This window comes from Manacus candei, unplaced genomic scaffold (genome assembly GCF_025592945.1).
Source record: "Manacus candei isolate 608988 ecotype Guabito, Panama unplaced genomic scaffold, ASM2559294v1 h1tg000028l, whole genome shotgun sequence".
Classification (NCBI taxonomy): Eukaryota; Metazoa; Chordata; class Aves; order Passeriformes; family Pipridae; genus Manacus; species Manacus candei.
Window position 1 is genome coordinate 15,992,610 of NW_026138076.1, and position 15,475 is coordinate 16,008,084.

The window sequence follows — 15,475 nt, forward strand, 5'->3', positions numbered from 1 at the left end:
ATCTAGATTACTTTTTTGGGTTTTTTCCCCCCTTGTCCCCAAGAAAAGGATTGTTCCCACTAATGTTAAGCTTTGGCACCCTTCCAGGAAGCTGAGCAAAACAGCATTTCATTTGAGGCTGCTGATAACATGGCAGAGTGGACAAGGTCTTTACCAGTTTCAACCTCTAAAAAAAATATCTCTAGTGAAGAGCTGCTCAGCTGCTTGCCTGTCTCTGCGAAGCTGAGTATTTAAGCCACTTTTCTTTAAAAAATATCTTATTTTCATTGGCCCTATTTTCAGCACAGTGTTGATGAAGCACAGGAAATTTTCTGTGTAAAAGGAGCTCTTTTTCTGTGTTCATCCCCCACCACTAGCCTTGCTGCTTGTCACCAGCATGGGTCGTGACAGACCTAACAGTGCCATCCTAGACAGAATTTCAAATAATAAGGCAGACAGGCAGCTTCACTGTGGGAAATAGCCATTCACAGTACTTCTGTACCTGAGTACAGGTAGTCATTGCAGCACAAGACTCTCTTTGGCCTAAGAGCTTTCATATAAAAAATGCATCCTAAGACTGAATAAATTATTTTATAATGAGCTCAGCATCCAGGGTCTCGGCCAGGGAGGAGGGCCTCAGCTGGCTGGTAACAAACCCAGCCTCAAAACACAGTCCTTGCCAAAAATCCTGCAAGCGTAGAAGAAAGGAGGCAACCAGAGAGAGCCACTAACACCGCCGGAGGCTATACTGAGCACACAAACAGCAGCCATAGGGCCAAGACAATCTCTGCCAGTGCTTTTCTTCTGTTTGAATGGACAGGAACAGGCTAATTTGGAACTGGCAGTAGGTAAAAAAAGACAAGATATAAGATGAATCTTACATAATAATCTGAAACTGTTCTGTGTCCCCCTTCCAGTTCTCCATGACAATCACAGCTAGAAATGGAGATGCCTCCGAGTGATGTTCAAATGGTTTCATATACTAGTGTGGTAAACAGAGCCAGTACTAAAATTTCCCTACCCCTGAGAAGTGGCAAGAGGAGAGGCAATTGTTGGTTGCCCATCCATCTTCCTTCTGTAATCTGTTCTATGGAGACTGCTGCCACGTGCAAATATCTGCAATATATCACAGACCTTCTCCTGATGGAGAGAGATGTTTTTTAGGATGCAAAATATACTTGGAAGTGCTCTGCAGTCTTCACAAGGGAAGAAATTGCAAACTATTGCATGTATGACAGGAATGGAAGGGAAAAAAAGGAGAAGTTTTTATTCCAAGACAAATATGGGTGCCTTGAGGATGACCAAACCTTCAGGAGCAGAAACATCCTGCACACACAGGAAGGGGGAAGGCTGATATACTGAGACAAGCAATTACAACTTGTGTTTTAGGGGGCTGCCTGAGTAGAGGGAAATATCTCCAGGAGTGCTGAGCATCTCACCAGTTTTGCAAGATGTGGCTAGTTCCTACCTAGTGGGTGAAGCATGGCAAGTTGTTCTTCAGACCAGGAGCTAACCAGGAGTAAGGAGGGCCATTGCACTTGGGCAGCAGAGAGGAGGATCCCCACGGCAGCACTGCCAGGTGGCCCTGCTGGGATCTCTCTCTACCCCTTTTTCCATGACCCCACTCTGCCTGTGAATGGGGCACCTTCAGGAAACCCAGCCCCTGCTGCCCTCAGTGGCTGCACTGCCTCCTGTCTCCTGCCTCCTGGCTGGACATTGCTCAGGGACACCACATCCTTACAGCACAACTACAGACATATGTCAGAACATTCCAGTATCAGTTGCTATTTATTTTAGGTTTGTATAAACCATGAAGGCAGGCACATGTAGTTCCCTGCCTCAGCTGACTTTTGGGAGCCCAGGATCCTTCAGCCTCCATACAATGTAAAGATTTTTTCTTCTGTCTTGAATTGACATCTTTCTTCTCCAGCTGCTGGTCCCAACTATGACTCCCCAGCTACTGAAGTGCAGCCTCACATTCCTCTGCCTTTGCATTTTCCTCTTTGTTTTGGTGAAATCTCTTGAGTTTTTAAGCCCTTATACTCCAATTCCCTTTTTCTCATTCTGATGAAAGGTATCCACCCTCCTTCTCTTCCCCTCGAATTGCAGAGATAGCAGTTTGGAGGAAATCTGGGCAGCTGCTGACCAGTATGTTCATGGAGACCCATGCCAGGGTTGCACCACTGACTGCATTATCCATGGCACAAGGTAGCAGTCATGAGACACAGAATTCACACACTACATGTTTGTATAGTCCAGAGATTACAGTCTTCTTTTTTTTTTAACCAAAAAAATAAATCCCAATAGTCTTTGTTTTTAGCCTGATGTGGGACTAACTCAGCTGCTTTGCTCTGCCTTGAGACTGAAGCTGGTGGTTTCAACTGACTGGACCTGATGACCCACTACTAACCCACACTAACAGTGCCAAAAAAGGCAACTTTGTCCTCAGCAACATCCCAAGAAACTAATTTTCATAAGGACAAACAGTTCAGAAATCTGCAGTGGTCTAAATATTTTAAGGTAATACTCTTTTACAAGTTTCTGGATCAAGGAAAGTTCGCTCATGTCCAGGCAAATGTTTTAAATTCAATGAAAGTTTTTCAAAGCTGTTTGTCATTCTGTAAGGTTTTAGTTTTCTGTGATTTTATTTTCTTATTTCTGTCTGCAAAAAATAAGTGAATTTCTCACTTTTTTATTTCTTATACGAACTGTGATTTGGTGAAACTGTTATCTGCTATCTAACAGCAAAGCATGAGAGATACTGTCTCTCCATACTGGATTATAGATAATAATAAAACCGCAAAGGCAAAGTGTCTATCTTTAAGGAGGAACAATAAATATATTGTCTGTCTTAGGTCTGGGGACTCTTGAGTTTCTTCATCATGAATTAATAATAAATCTCTAGGGTCCACTGGTGAGTACTTACAAATAAAACACTATGGTTAGAAGATAAAATTACTTTCTTCAAAAATAAGTGGGGAGGAGAAGATGGAAAACTAGTACAGTACATGCTGCCAGGGAGGGCTCCCATGAAGCTGTCAGCCTGCCAGATGCAGGAGCCAAGGGACAGCAGAACAACAACAGAGCTGAGGAGCTTTTTGGGTTTCCTGTTCTACTTTGGAGGATGTGTCCTTCTCCTCTATGGGGCAAGGACAAGGGCTCCAATTGGAGTCTAGCACCTCTGTTCCTTGGGGCTGGTCACCAGGGTGGCCTTGTGTGTTTGCACCATGATGGACAAAGTGGCTTCTGCGCCTCTCCTCCTCATGGTGCCTCCTGTGATGCTTCTGCCACAGATTTCATTTGAGCTCTGCCTCAAACCAAAGTTCCCTGGGAAGTCTCAGCACTCCTTCAGAAGAAAAGAAAAAAAATATACTGCATTGTCTAGGTTAAAAAAAAAAAGGAGAAAAAAAAGGTGGTTGCTCTTTTACTGAGAAGCTCTGCCAGGGTCATGCCTTAGATGACGGTTACAGCTGGACCAGTTACAAGTATCTGAAAGTCATCACCAGCTTGTGTCCCACAGAATCATGTTAAATTGCTGCAGCTGGATGCAATAGGACTTCTCTGACATGTTCATTTTGGGCCTCAGCCAGAGGCACGCACTAAACTGGACAGAGAAGAGCCTCTCCCCCACCATGGCCTCCCCATGCTGGGGTGAACAGCAGCAAGGGGCTGGAGCCCCACAGCTCAACAGGAAGCCGAGACTGGGGATTTGGTTCAAGGCTACTGGCTACTGGGCTGCAAGGAACAGCAGTGCTGAGGGAAGAGGGGGCTCGCTGTGGAGGCAGGGGCAGCATTCACCTGCCATAGCCAGAAAGACAAGTGCCCCTCTCTGCTGTCCTTGTCCCAGTCACCGCCCACAATCCTAAGACTCACCTAGCCTGGAGGTCTGCACTCCTGAGTCAGCAAGTTTGCAAGCTTGATGGCTGCTCCTGGCAGTCAGTGCCCAGTGGTATATGTGTAGTGATGTGCATGGTGGAGACATAGTGAGGGCAGCTTCCATGTACGTGGGTCATGGGATGGGGTTTGCATTCAAACTCCTCTGATGCAACAAGCTGCCCTGTAAAGTTAATTACCTAGGTCCTCATTTTCCAAAAACTGAGGTAGTAAGACCCAAAAGGGCTGCAGTGCTGTGGCTGTGCTCCTGATGTGCATCCTCTGGCACAGAAGTTTTATCAGCAAGTCGTGCAGCCCCTCTGTGCCAAGACTGACCGACTGCAATTGGAACTGCAGCACAGTGAGCACGGGCAATCAGGACAGCCCTTGCTGGAGCACAGTCCTGCTTGGAGCTGAAGTGCCAGTGCTGGTGTACCTTTTAACTGCTGCATGAGGAAAGCCGACATCCATGGGAGAGACCTGGCTCCTGCTTGTCCTCTCGGTACCAGCGCACTGCTGAACACATTGGAAGCTGCTACTTTTGCAGTTTCTGCAGGATTGACCCTCTTTAGTACTTATTAGTTAATTTTACCAGGGTCAAGCAGAGGGACAAGAGGAGAAAAATGGAGAGAACTCAAAACAAAAAGGTTCAAGTTTCCTTAAGCAAGCAAGCAATCAGGCAGAGTACATAACTATCTCAGTGTACGCACAAACATGCTGGTAGATTCATTTACTGTTTGCTTATTTTCACATAGCTGGCAGAACAGGGTTAGGTTTTATGTGCTTATTAGGATGAAAGATTAAAAACAAAGGATGCTAAAAAAAAGTACTTGGGATTTCCCATTCCCAGTCCCTATTCATCACTTCTGTGACAGCTGTGCTAAAAATACTTTGCTAAACATGAGGACCTACAGGCACAGAAGGAATTTGCTTATAAATGCAAGCTTAGCCATCTCCACACAAAACCACAGGCAGCTATCGAAGTCCCAGCATCTTGTACTGCTACAAAACCCTTCTCCCTTCAAATATCAGCTATAGTCCACTGAAGTGTCAGAGCTGTGGGCTACCTCCCTGCAGTTTAGGAAAGGCTGGTTAAGTAGAGGCCATCTTCCTCACAGCTGTGAAGCACAGCTGGAGGAATCACTTTCCTAAGCATTTATCTGGGGCCTTGCTTGGTGCCCTGAGGAAGACAAATGTGACCTGTTGTTCCAGTGCTGTTAAGGGTTATGGGTCTCCTCTTTGAGCCCTCAAAGCACAGACATGATGGCCAGAAAAAAACATAGTCAAAAAAGCAGAAGCAGTAGTCAAAAAGTAGGAAGAAAACAGAAAGGACAAAAAAATGGGGCATATTTACATTCCCCAACTTTTTTAAAATTGAAAGCCTGCAACAGCATGGCTTGAAGGGAAGTGCTGACAGGAGCACCTATCCTGAAGCAGCTGAGCACCTTTTTTTTCTCTGAGGTCCTTCTGATGAGCAGGCACAGTGAAAAAGGGTAAGTATTAGAAAAGTGGGAAAAGATACTATAGAATTAGGATGACATTTTGAGAGGGGAGAATGAGAAAAGGGGCAGAGAGCATCTCATGTCAAGTAACATGTAAAAAAACACCCCAACCTGAAGGAGAATAAATGTCAAAAAGGACAAAGGGATTCATTGGAAGAAGGACATTATAGAAAATAAGTTGTGAGGAAAACAACTAAAGAAACAGTTGAGAGGCTGATGGAAGAAAAATCTGGAGAGATCTTTCAAAAATGTTATCTTATAGAGTAGATACAGAGGGATGGAAATTTACTCAGTGTTATCAGCAGAAAGGCATGATCTAAAACCAAGAGAGTACTTCTGCCAAGCAACAGCCCTAGACATTTTCCAAATGTTATAGGCCATGTTTCACCAAAAAGATGTCATTTGCTGAAGATCTTCAGTCTACCTGCCAGCAGAGTAGGCATAAAGAGAATTCAAGCCAGCCTTCCAAAAAAGTTTTAAAGCACAAAGTATGATGAAAAGTGAGGTGACTTTGGACAATCATACTTTTTGATCAGCCTAATACAAGAGCACTGTAAGGACAGAAACAAAAACAAAGCTCTCTGTGAGGGGGAAATAGTGCTTGCAAACTTCTCCAGCTATACTGAAAAGGCTGTGAAAGTCTAATTCTGACCAACATGCAAAACTGACTTTGCCTGTGCAAGGCACTAGGACACTGCTAGCATAAAGCACTAGCCAAACCCTGCCTGGCTTTGGCTTTTTTCCCCCTTGCAATTCAAAATGCACAATTTCATGGAGATGGATTACAAAGGAAGCAGATGGATGAAGGGGAACCAGCAAAGACTACAGATAGCATGGTAGTAGTATGTGCCACTGGCAGGTGACAAGACAAGATGCTTATGACAGCACCTTCTTACAATAGATGCTCCTTTGTTTATCTTGTAAATGTAAATACTCATAGCTGACCTTGGCAAACAGCAGTTCTTGTGGCACAACTCTGGCAAATCTCCTGAACCCTAAACCTCCTCAAAACCTTTTTTCAGGTGGTGACAGAGAGTGGAAAAATGGCACCTGCATTTGTCCACTTGGGCCTTTCCCATCAGCTTTTTTTGAAGATTGTGAAAAAATCTCCTTGTTAGAGCCCTTTCTCTTGGCTGTATGCACCAGGTCCTCTTTTGGCTCATGAGGATGGAGAGGAGAGGAAAAGAGGTACTTGACACCTGTTGGTCTTAGCAGCAATGGACTTCTCATTTCCTGGAGCTCGGGTACATCTCAGCTGTGCACTCATGCATTCAGTGGAGATCACACTCCCCCTGCACCTGTCACCTTCATGTCCAGTCCAAACCAGTATGTTTCAAATTGATGAATTTTCTCCCTTGCACTCTTATTTAATGGCCCAGAGAGCTTTTATAAAGTGTAGGGGAACACAGCAAGTTGTTATGTCCCTTTGTTTTCTGAGATTTCTGGTTTGTTGTGCAAGGTTTCTAAGTGAAGGAGTGAAACAGCATATTAAATGGAAATGTAAGTATATTCTCTAAATGAAACGTAAGTATATCCTAGAAACACCGATGAGTGCAAAGAATCCACTTAGAACATATAACCAAATGTTATTTAATATCTTAAAAAGTAACACAATCCAAAATGGATATTTCACACAACACTACATAAACAACATGAACACAATATTACCATATGGAGGGACTTTCAAATATAGACTTACAAAAATCCCTGTCCTTTTTTTCCTTTAAATTATTATACTAAGCATGACAAGTAATCATCATTTACAATATGGTACACTGACACAATAAAAACCATGTTACAAATGTGCTGTTATAAATCAGTAACGTTAGGGAAGACATTTCATGAACTGCAATTATTTCATATGAAATACTATACAATATAAACAGAACATCCATCTTGGATGACCTTTACAGCAACCAGAGACCAAGTAATTTTTTAATTTTTTTTTTCAGTGCAAACACATTTATACAAGGCAGTCTTGGCTGCAAAACTCCCTTCTAACATACAGTAAGTCCCACTTGCATTTATTAACTCATTTAAACCTAATGCAACAGCCACATTCAGTCACTCACAGAAAATTACCTGCAGAATTATGATCCCTTTAAACTTAAATCTCCTCCACATATAAAAGTAACATCTGTGCCAATTACTCCAAGGGCCCTTTCATACTTCTGGGTGGGTATCCTTCGGGTGGCTCTAACCGCTATACAACTCGAGGGCAGTGCACCACATGGGAAATCACCCTTCCGAGGTGGGGAACACGTGGCGGCTGTCACGGCATCCCAGCTGGGTGGCTGTGCGTTTCAGCAGGGATTCAGCCCAGGCTGCCTTTCCAGAGCCAGGTGCGTGTGCGTGGCCTTCTGCTCCTTCTCTGCATTTAGTGTCTTGGGGCGGGGGGAGGAACACGGAAACCCTCAGCTCAGAACTGAGCTTCAATGGAGTTAACGACCCATTCCCATCTCTCTCAGATCCGCGGGAGATCAGGGGAGTTAAGCCAGATTTACACTCACATATCTGAAACTAACATTTAGAGCGCCGCTATAAAGTGTGATAGTCCCGTTTTCTTCTAGCACCAGCTTGGCTTTTGGTGGGTCCACTGCATGTCTCTCATGCAGGAACGATGCACTTTACTTATGCTGGGGGGAACATTTTAGATATATACCTTTTTTTTTTTAAAAGAATTTTGTAAAAAATAGAACTTTTCTCTCTAATACTGTACAGTTTTCTTCAGAAGAGTAAAGAGAATTGTAAACTGTGGGTAGGACGACAGATTAGGAGTGCTATTTGCTTTCTCAGCACAACAATTTGAACAATTGTGTTGGGAAAAGCACTGCAAAATGTATTTGAAAAACAGATTTCTAATTAACATAACTGTTTCTAAAACCACTGCTGGCAGTACTTGTATGACTGAAAACTTGGTTTTGGCACTGCTAATCCAAGAGTGTCTGCAGGGCTGTAAAGCAGTTTCTCTCTTAAACAAAGTGAATGCATCAAAAGAATAATTTCGGAGTATAAACATGGAACACTTTGGTTAACTATTAAACTTACTCCAGTAACTTTAAGAAAGCAACCAGTTAATAAATTAGTCTGCAGACTCTTAGCCTGAACTTTTTTCCAATGGGCCTGGACAAAAAGCAGGGTCAGTGAACTCTGCCTACTTCAAAGGCTCACAAGGCTTAGCTGGTACCATGTCAAGTGCTTCGAGGCCCTCAGGCAAAAAGGTGTGATTTAAGTGCAAAGTATTATCTGTGTTTATGATGGCCTCTGGATACTGGTTTGCTTGTTCTCTTTTCTAAAAATGACTACTGCTGGCAAACACTTAGGCCACGGTTTTCATTAAAATGTTTGTTTTCCAATACATTTTTACTTTTCAAAGTTGAGTGAACGTCGTTTCGCATATAACAGTCATTTTACAGTGGTGCATGGAGCCAAATGGATAATGACTTCTAATTTTTAACTGAAATACTTAAAATGGCAAAATTAGCTCAATTGATGACTGTATATTAATTTGCACCAGGATAATGGTACTAGGTTTGCTGAAAAGTGTTCATAAATCGGGATTTGTATATAAATGTGATTTGCTTAGGTTCAACTGCCACTTTCTTCCTTTGGTTTTTGGAAAAATCTTTCTTCCCTCTTGAAAGGTGGCTTGTTGCAGCTGGCTACTTTTCCAAGTCAGCTTAATTCTTCTTGGAAACTTGCCCATGTTCTTCGAACAATAGGCACATACCTTGAGTAGGGACCCTAATACTGCTCCCAGCAAAGTCAATTAAAGGCTCTTGGTAATTTCTATAGGAGCAAATGTTTTAGATGCACACAATCTAGAGACCAGAGTGCATATCATTAAAGGAAGAGCTGTTTTAACACCCTTGCCAGTTCAGAGAAACCATGACGTACTAATGTTGACAAAGATGGAGGCAGAGTAGGGCCCAAAGTATCTGAAGGCTGCCAAGAAAATACCCACAGTGTCTTCTGTTAAACCCCAAACTGTCAATCATATTTCACAGACTGTAGATGTTTCTAATTTTCTAAATTACAAATACATTTTCAAGTTCTACCAGGCAGAAATTTAGCAGTAACTGGGGAGAGGATGGAAGGCTTCAGCCTCCCTTTCACTTCTATCCCAATTATGCAGCCTTGTCAAAGTCTTTAAGTGACTCATCTGAAAGCCATCTTTTTAACACTGTAGAAGGAAATCGTGGCAATGGAAACATGATGACTTCATATGCAAGCATTGACACACAAGAGAACGCCATGACCTAATGCTTCAAAGTTTTTAACCTTGCTCTGTACAATACACTTTTCATGTTGCTGCATCTCATCAAATTCATGGAGGTAGTTATATGTGTAAAAAAAATTACCACAAAAGTAACATGTTGTATTATAATAATACATATTAAGTGTGCAAAATGCCGACAGATTTGTGTTGACCCTTTACAGTTGAACACAATACAGATTCAACCTAATCTAACTCTGTAAACCTTTAAATTGATACATTAGAAGAATGATAGATAAGCAACCACATAATACAAGGCTATGATTTCATCAAAGGATTAGGGCGACATAAAGCACTCAAGCTCCACTCTCGTGGTTTTGTTACAAGAACCTCAAGATGGAATTTCCTTATATTCCATTGTGATTTTAAAAGGAAAAAAAATAAATCAAGATTAGAACGTTTCTATTTGAAACTTCTGTTTACATTCCATATTCCAAGAGTCACATTAATATTGGTACAATGCCATGTCAACATTAATATGACATTTATATTGTCTGCTGGTCTCTGGGAACTTTAGGAAACAACATACTATACAGTTCATAGGTATGTACTATCGCATTTTGTTGGAACGATGTCTTCTGTACAACCAGCTGCCTGCATAAATTCTGATTAGCTTATGACAAACAATTATTTCTCCAAAGGTGAAATCTGTTTTTGCTCTTCACATTTTAATACTGCTGTTAGTACTTCAGATCATCACTGTAAATTTTATCGGTTCGACATTTTTATTTACTGATTTGATACATACTGCTGATGTCAGAGCTCATCTCAGAAACAAAATCACAGTCAGCCACTGCATAGTATATGACAATTCCCCACAAAAATTCTGACTCTACAGTTTGCATGGAATAAGTACGGCTGGAGTTACAGATTGAATAATAAGATGCGTCATGCAAAGCATTATATGGTAATTAGAGCACATCTTGGAAGGTATGATAAGGCAGAAGGCTAAAGGCCAAGTGACTTTGATAACCAACCAAAAGCACAATAATTTCCTTTATGTGCACTGAAAGGTCTTATTGCTCCTATGAAATGGAAATTATACACTGAAATCAATGAAAACAGACCTGTGCATTGACTGGGTGTTCTTGACAGAACTGGAAACTGATTGTGTCCAGAGTTAGAGAGTTGTTTTATAAGTAAATGAACTATATCCAACGGTGTAACATAAGGCTGAATCTTCAGTAAATACTTCTGATGACAATAGAGAACATAAGTGAAGCTCAAATGACTTTGTATACAGAGTAATACACGTCACCAGAACCTGATGAAAATACTGGATTTTAATATGTACAGTTGGGTTTCACACTCGTGTTCTACAAGAGCTAGATAGGGTAAACATCCCTTTTATATTAAACAATTTTGGCTGATGCACATTTTAGTATCTTTGTTATTCTTTCACCAGTTTGTCTGTTCTGATAAAAAAGTCAGTTCGTTGCACTACCAGGTTGCATGAGTAACAGAGCAGAATGTGACCCTATACCTAAAAATTACTCTTGGAGTTTAACTATCTGTAGAATTTACTCTGCAGTAATTAGAATAGTACTAATTACGCTGGAGTAACAGTCTAGGGAGAGCAATTAGGATGTACTGTGCCTACAGGACTTAGATTTCTACTGCAAACCAAGTGGACACATTTAATTTCTAGAAACCAGACATGTCCATAAAATGCTAAATTGCAAATAACATCCACTGAATAAAAAGGCCAGAAGTTTATAATTCTCTAAATTTTGTTCTCTGATAATCACTACACTGTATGCTATTTTTAATAGCCTAATTTAGGCACTCTATTTAATAAGCTACATAAAATAGATTTATGTCCTTCCACTAGAAAGAAATCAATTCTTCAGGCCATACTTGTCATTTATATCATAAAGGATATTTTTGTTCCAAGAAATTAGTTATCCTGATTCTTATATTAATGGCAAGTTGCAATACCAGAAGTGACACAAGAATTAGATTATCTTTTGAAAATATGTGAATTATTCTGAAGACATTTGATATATTTTGTGTCACTCCACACTGTGGCTCCATGACAGTTATATCTTTCCCTTCCCTCCCCACTCCCCCCTCTACACAAAGGCTCACCTCCTCACTGATGACTATGGAAGGTCAGGTAGCAAGTCTCATTAAGTAAACATCTCTCATACTTTTGAAACAGAAGAAGCAGCCACCTCCCATCCCACCCTCCATACTTAGCAAAAAGCAAATCAAAACAAAACCCAAACCTCCCTTTACTCGCTTAAACAGGTATTTGTAAAATTGTGTCACAAAAATGCACAGTGAAAATGACTGATTAGTATTAATAATTCACAGACAGAGCTGAGGTCATCACTTGTCATGTTTGGCATTGTTTTTCCTCATGGTGATCCTGGCTGGTTACTTTCAGCAGTGGCTCAGTTTTTGAAGTAAAAAATTATCAACTCTGCAGCAGAGTTTAGCTTCTGACCAGGGGCATCACACATCTGTGGCATTTTTTTAAATGAACTTGGCAACTGCATGGACATTGAAAATGCAGATTACACTTACAGTGTCTAGACTTTCATATATGTGCTCAGTTACAATTAAGTGAAGCAAAAAGTGTACATATTATCCCTACTGCTATTCTGTTGCTACGGAGCCGCAAATGTGAAAAGCAATACCTCGAAATAAAGACTTCTTTGTTGCCCCTAGTCTACATAGCAGCACAGTTTAAGTAAACACTAAAACTGTGGTTGAGATGTTTGTTTTATTTTTCCCCAAAGATGTAAACATCAGTCCCAGTGTCGTAAACTTTGCTGTATAGGACGAGACAGACGATCTGAGGCAGGATGACTATCAGACACTAGTGACAGAAGCTTGCAGGCAGTTAGTAGGTTTCTGCAGTTTCTCAGCTTCACTTGTGGGTGGGTCTGCAGTGGCTCGGAAGTTGAACGTTGGGCCTGCGCCTCCATGTGCAGGGCTCAGAGCGGGGTTCTGACGTCTGTTGCTTTCAACGATACTTGAAGTGTTGGATGCCAGGCTCTCACGAGTACTGGAATGGAAAAGAAATATATATACACACTCATATATGACATGCCTATATATCTACCAGACAGGAAAGGAGAATAGAGTGTTTTATAATAGGTTTCCTGTGTTTGCACGTAATGTCACATCAATGAGTCACCTCGTTTTGATGCTACACATATGTTCCTCCAAAGTGCGTTCCAGAGGTGCTCAGCAGTCATCATACTGTAACACACAGGTACAGCACTAAGCACAGCCGAAGCTGTCACACAAAGTGTAAGCTGAACCAGTATCAAGCATCTAGATTTTTCACCCAAAGAAACAGCTTCCATCTTGCATCTGAACGTACTAATTTTCTTTCCTGACTGGTGCATTTTTGCACAAAGTAGCTTCATCAAATTAGCTCTGTGACTAAGCAGAGCCGGGACAGCAATCATGTAACACAGCATCCTCTGTTGTTTCCTTTTCCACCTATGTTTTTATACAAAAAATATTAACTAAAAATCTTACTTTACATTAAACCCACAATGCTTCTGAACATAACACTTCAATTTTGCTTTGCAGTTGAGACAATTGCAACTTACCAAGATACTGAGAAATCTTAACTGTCTGGTCTGTGATCATGCCCTGAACAACCAGTGCTGCTATTTCATCAGAAAATGGACAATGTTCCTTTAGTTCTAACATATCATTTATTCACAGGAGTGATGGGACACTTAGCACTTTAAAAGATTAAGTCTTTTAATACATCTAATTATGAAGGCAGAGAAGCCTGTATTTTAGTCTACACTTTTAAAAAACTCAGACATGGCATGCTAAGACTAGTTTTATCACTACTACTCTTTTTGTTCTCTTTACAGTCTTTAGTAATTTTTGATCTTCAAATAACGTGTTCCTGTGCAGAGACATTTGCTTTCAAATAGCATGTGGCCCCTGGTTATGTAACCTTCACCTGTATCCCTATTTCTTTGTAAAATGACATCACCACTTGCTATGGAGACGTTTACAGAATATATTAGAGGACTGAATGTAATTGTTAAATAAGCACTAGAACCAAAGATACTGATGACAAGAGTTTCATAGTCAGTTTAAAGTCAACCTAAATTTACCTGCTATTGAAAAGGGCAGCTCTTGCCTGCTTTGTGTGGACCTGACCCTGCCACGTTTCTGCTGCTTCCCTGATACTAAGTCTTACAGCCAGCCAGATCAGGGACTGATCAGTTAAACACTAGCCTTCAGGAAAAAAAAATTAAAAAATTAGTGCTAGCGTCAGGAGAAGAGTAGGAATGCACAGTTTTGGATGTGTCAGGGGAGAAATGTGTCAGTGCATGGCACAGAGGAAGAAACACCTTGCCTAGTTATAGGGCAGATTTAAATAATCTTAAACTGACTGAATCTGGAAAATCAATGATGCTTTTAGGAAAACTTCCACAGATCTTTTAAATTGATCAAAATGGTACTGATAATCTTCTGCCAATAAGTGTCTTCCTGTCCATAATTCCCAACAGCTATGATGGGTGATGTATATAGTATGTAATTTCTGTGAGCTGCAATGACATATGGTGCACTTCTGTTGCTCATTTTTTGATTCTTCTCCCTCTGCTTTTTAATGAAAATAGATGCAAACCTTGGTTTTCAGAGATGATTCAGTACTGTATCATTCCTTATGGGACCACTAATTCCAGATCATTTTCAATTCTGGTACTACAAACTGACCATTACAACATGTACACACAAAGACTGCAGCAAGAATTTTGCATGCAAAGTAATGTCAAAATTATGACCACCTCTTTTTTTAGATGACAAAGGAGCAACAGTATTATATAAGCTCTAAGAATAAAGGAATAAAATTAATCTTGACAGCTAAGTTTATATTTACTATATAAACTTGCATAAAAGCAATACACAAAATATTGTGAGGATTTCTTCCCAGTGGTGATTGGTATGTTCACAAACTTTGAAACAAAATACTTTGGAAGTCAAACAACCATTGCAAATCTCTGTAACTACATCTAGTTGGTTTCTTTGTTTTCGTTTGTTTGGGGGTTTTTTTGTTTGGTTTGGTTTTTTGTTTTACTGTCCTTTTTTCAAGTTGTCACATTTTAAACATATACTTCTTCTTTCATAGTCTGGAATTGGTCATTTTGATTCCCTAGCAATGTTGCACACTTCAGTTTGAATGAAAAGATACCACCTCACCTCAGGAAGTAGAGAGTCACATCATCAGTGGAGGCAGGAAGTCGAAAGTTACATCATCAGTGAACGCTTAAAGAATATACCTGAGGAACATCACTTACATGCATGTCCTGTTCTTATACTCTTCCCTAGGTATCTGCTAATGGATGCTGTCAGATCTAGTTGGATTTTTTTTGTTCTAAGGTAGGAAAGTAATAACAGCATGGTAATTATAGCCAAAGGGCTGAATTCACCCTCAGCTCAATTTATTTTTATAGACTTATACCAAGGAGTGGCCAAAACTCAGCAAAATCATCAAATTTAATAATTTTGATGTAAAGCTCATGAAAAAGCCTTTGAAATATCCAGACTATATGCTCACATATTCTGTTCTCTTGCTAGTAAGTTTATGTTAAACAGAAATTTTAGCTTTTGTGTAAATAATTAGGGAAGAAAATGTCTACCTTTGCATTAACCAGAAACACAAGTTTGATATTCAGCTAGCATACAAAAGTAGTCCAAGAACTGATTTTTAATCCAGTTGATATCCTATCCTGGAGGTGACTCATACTCTGTGGAGTAAGGCAGGTTGAGCAAGAAGCAAACACCATGACATACTCCCCCACAAAAACCAGCTGCAAGTATAGCACTTCAACTAAAGGAAGAGATTACATTTAAAAAAGAA

General features: G+C 40.6%; 1 protein-coding gene across 9 annotated transcripts in view; it reads right to left on the reverse strand.

Moving 5' to 3' along the window:
* Positions 1-6,928: 6,928 nt before the first annotated feature.
* The window catches only part of STOX2 (storkhead box 2), a 72,526-nt gene continuing 63,979 nt past the window's right edge, over positions 6,929-15,475 (reverse strand). For all 9 annotated transcript variants that reach the window (XM_051790423.1, XM_051790424.1, XM_051790422.1 and 6 more), the window contains one exon: positions 6,929-12,643. In XM_051790423.1, coding sequence (XP_051646383.1) covers positions 12,448-12,643 — 196 coding nt within the window. In that variant the 3' untranslated portion in view covers positions 6,929-12,447. The remainder of the gene's footprint in view (positions 12,644-15,475) is intronic.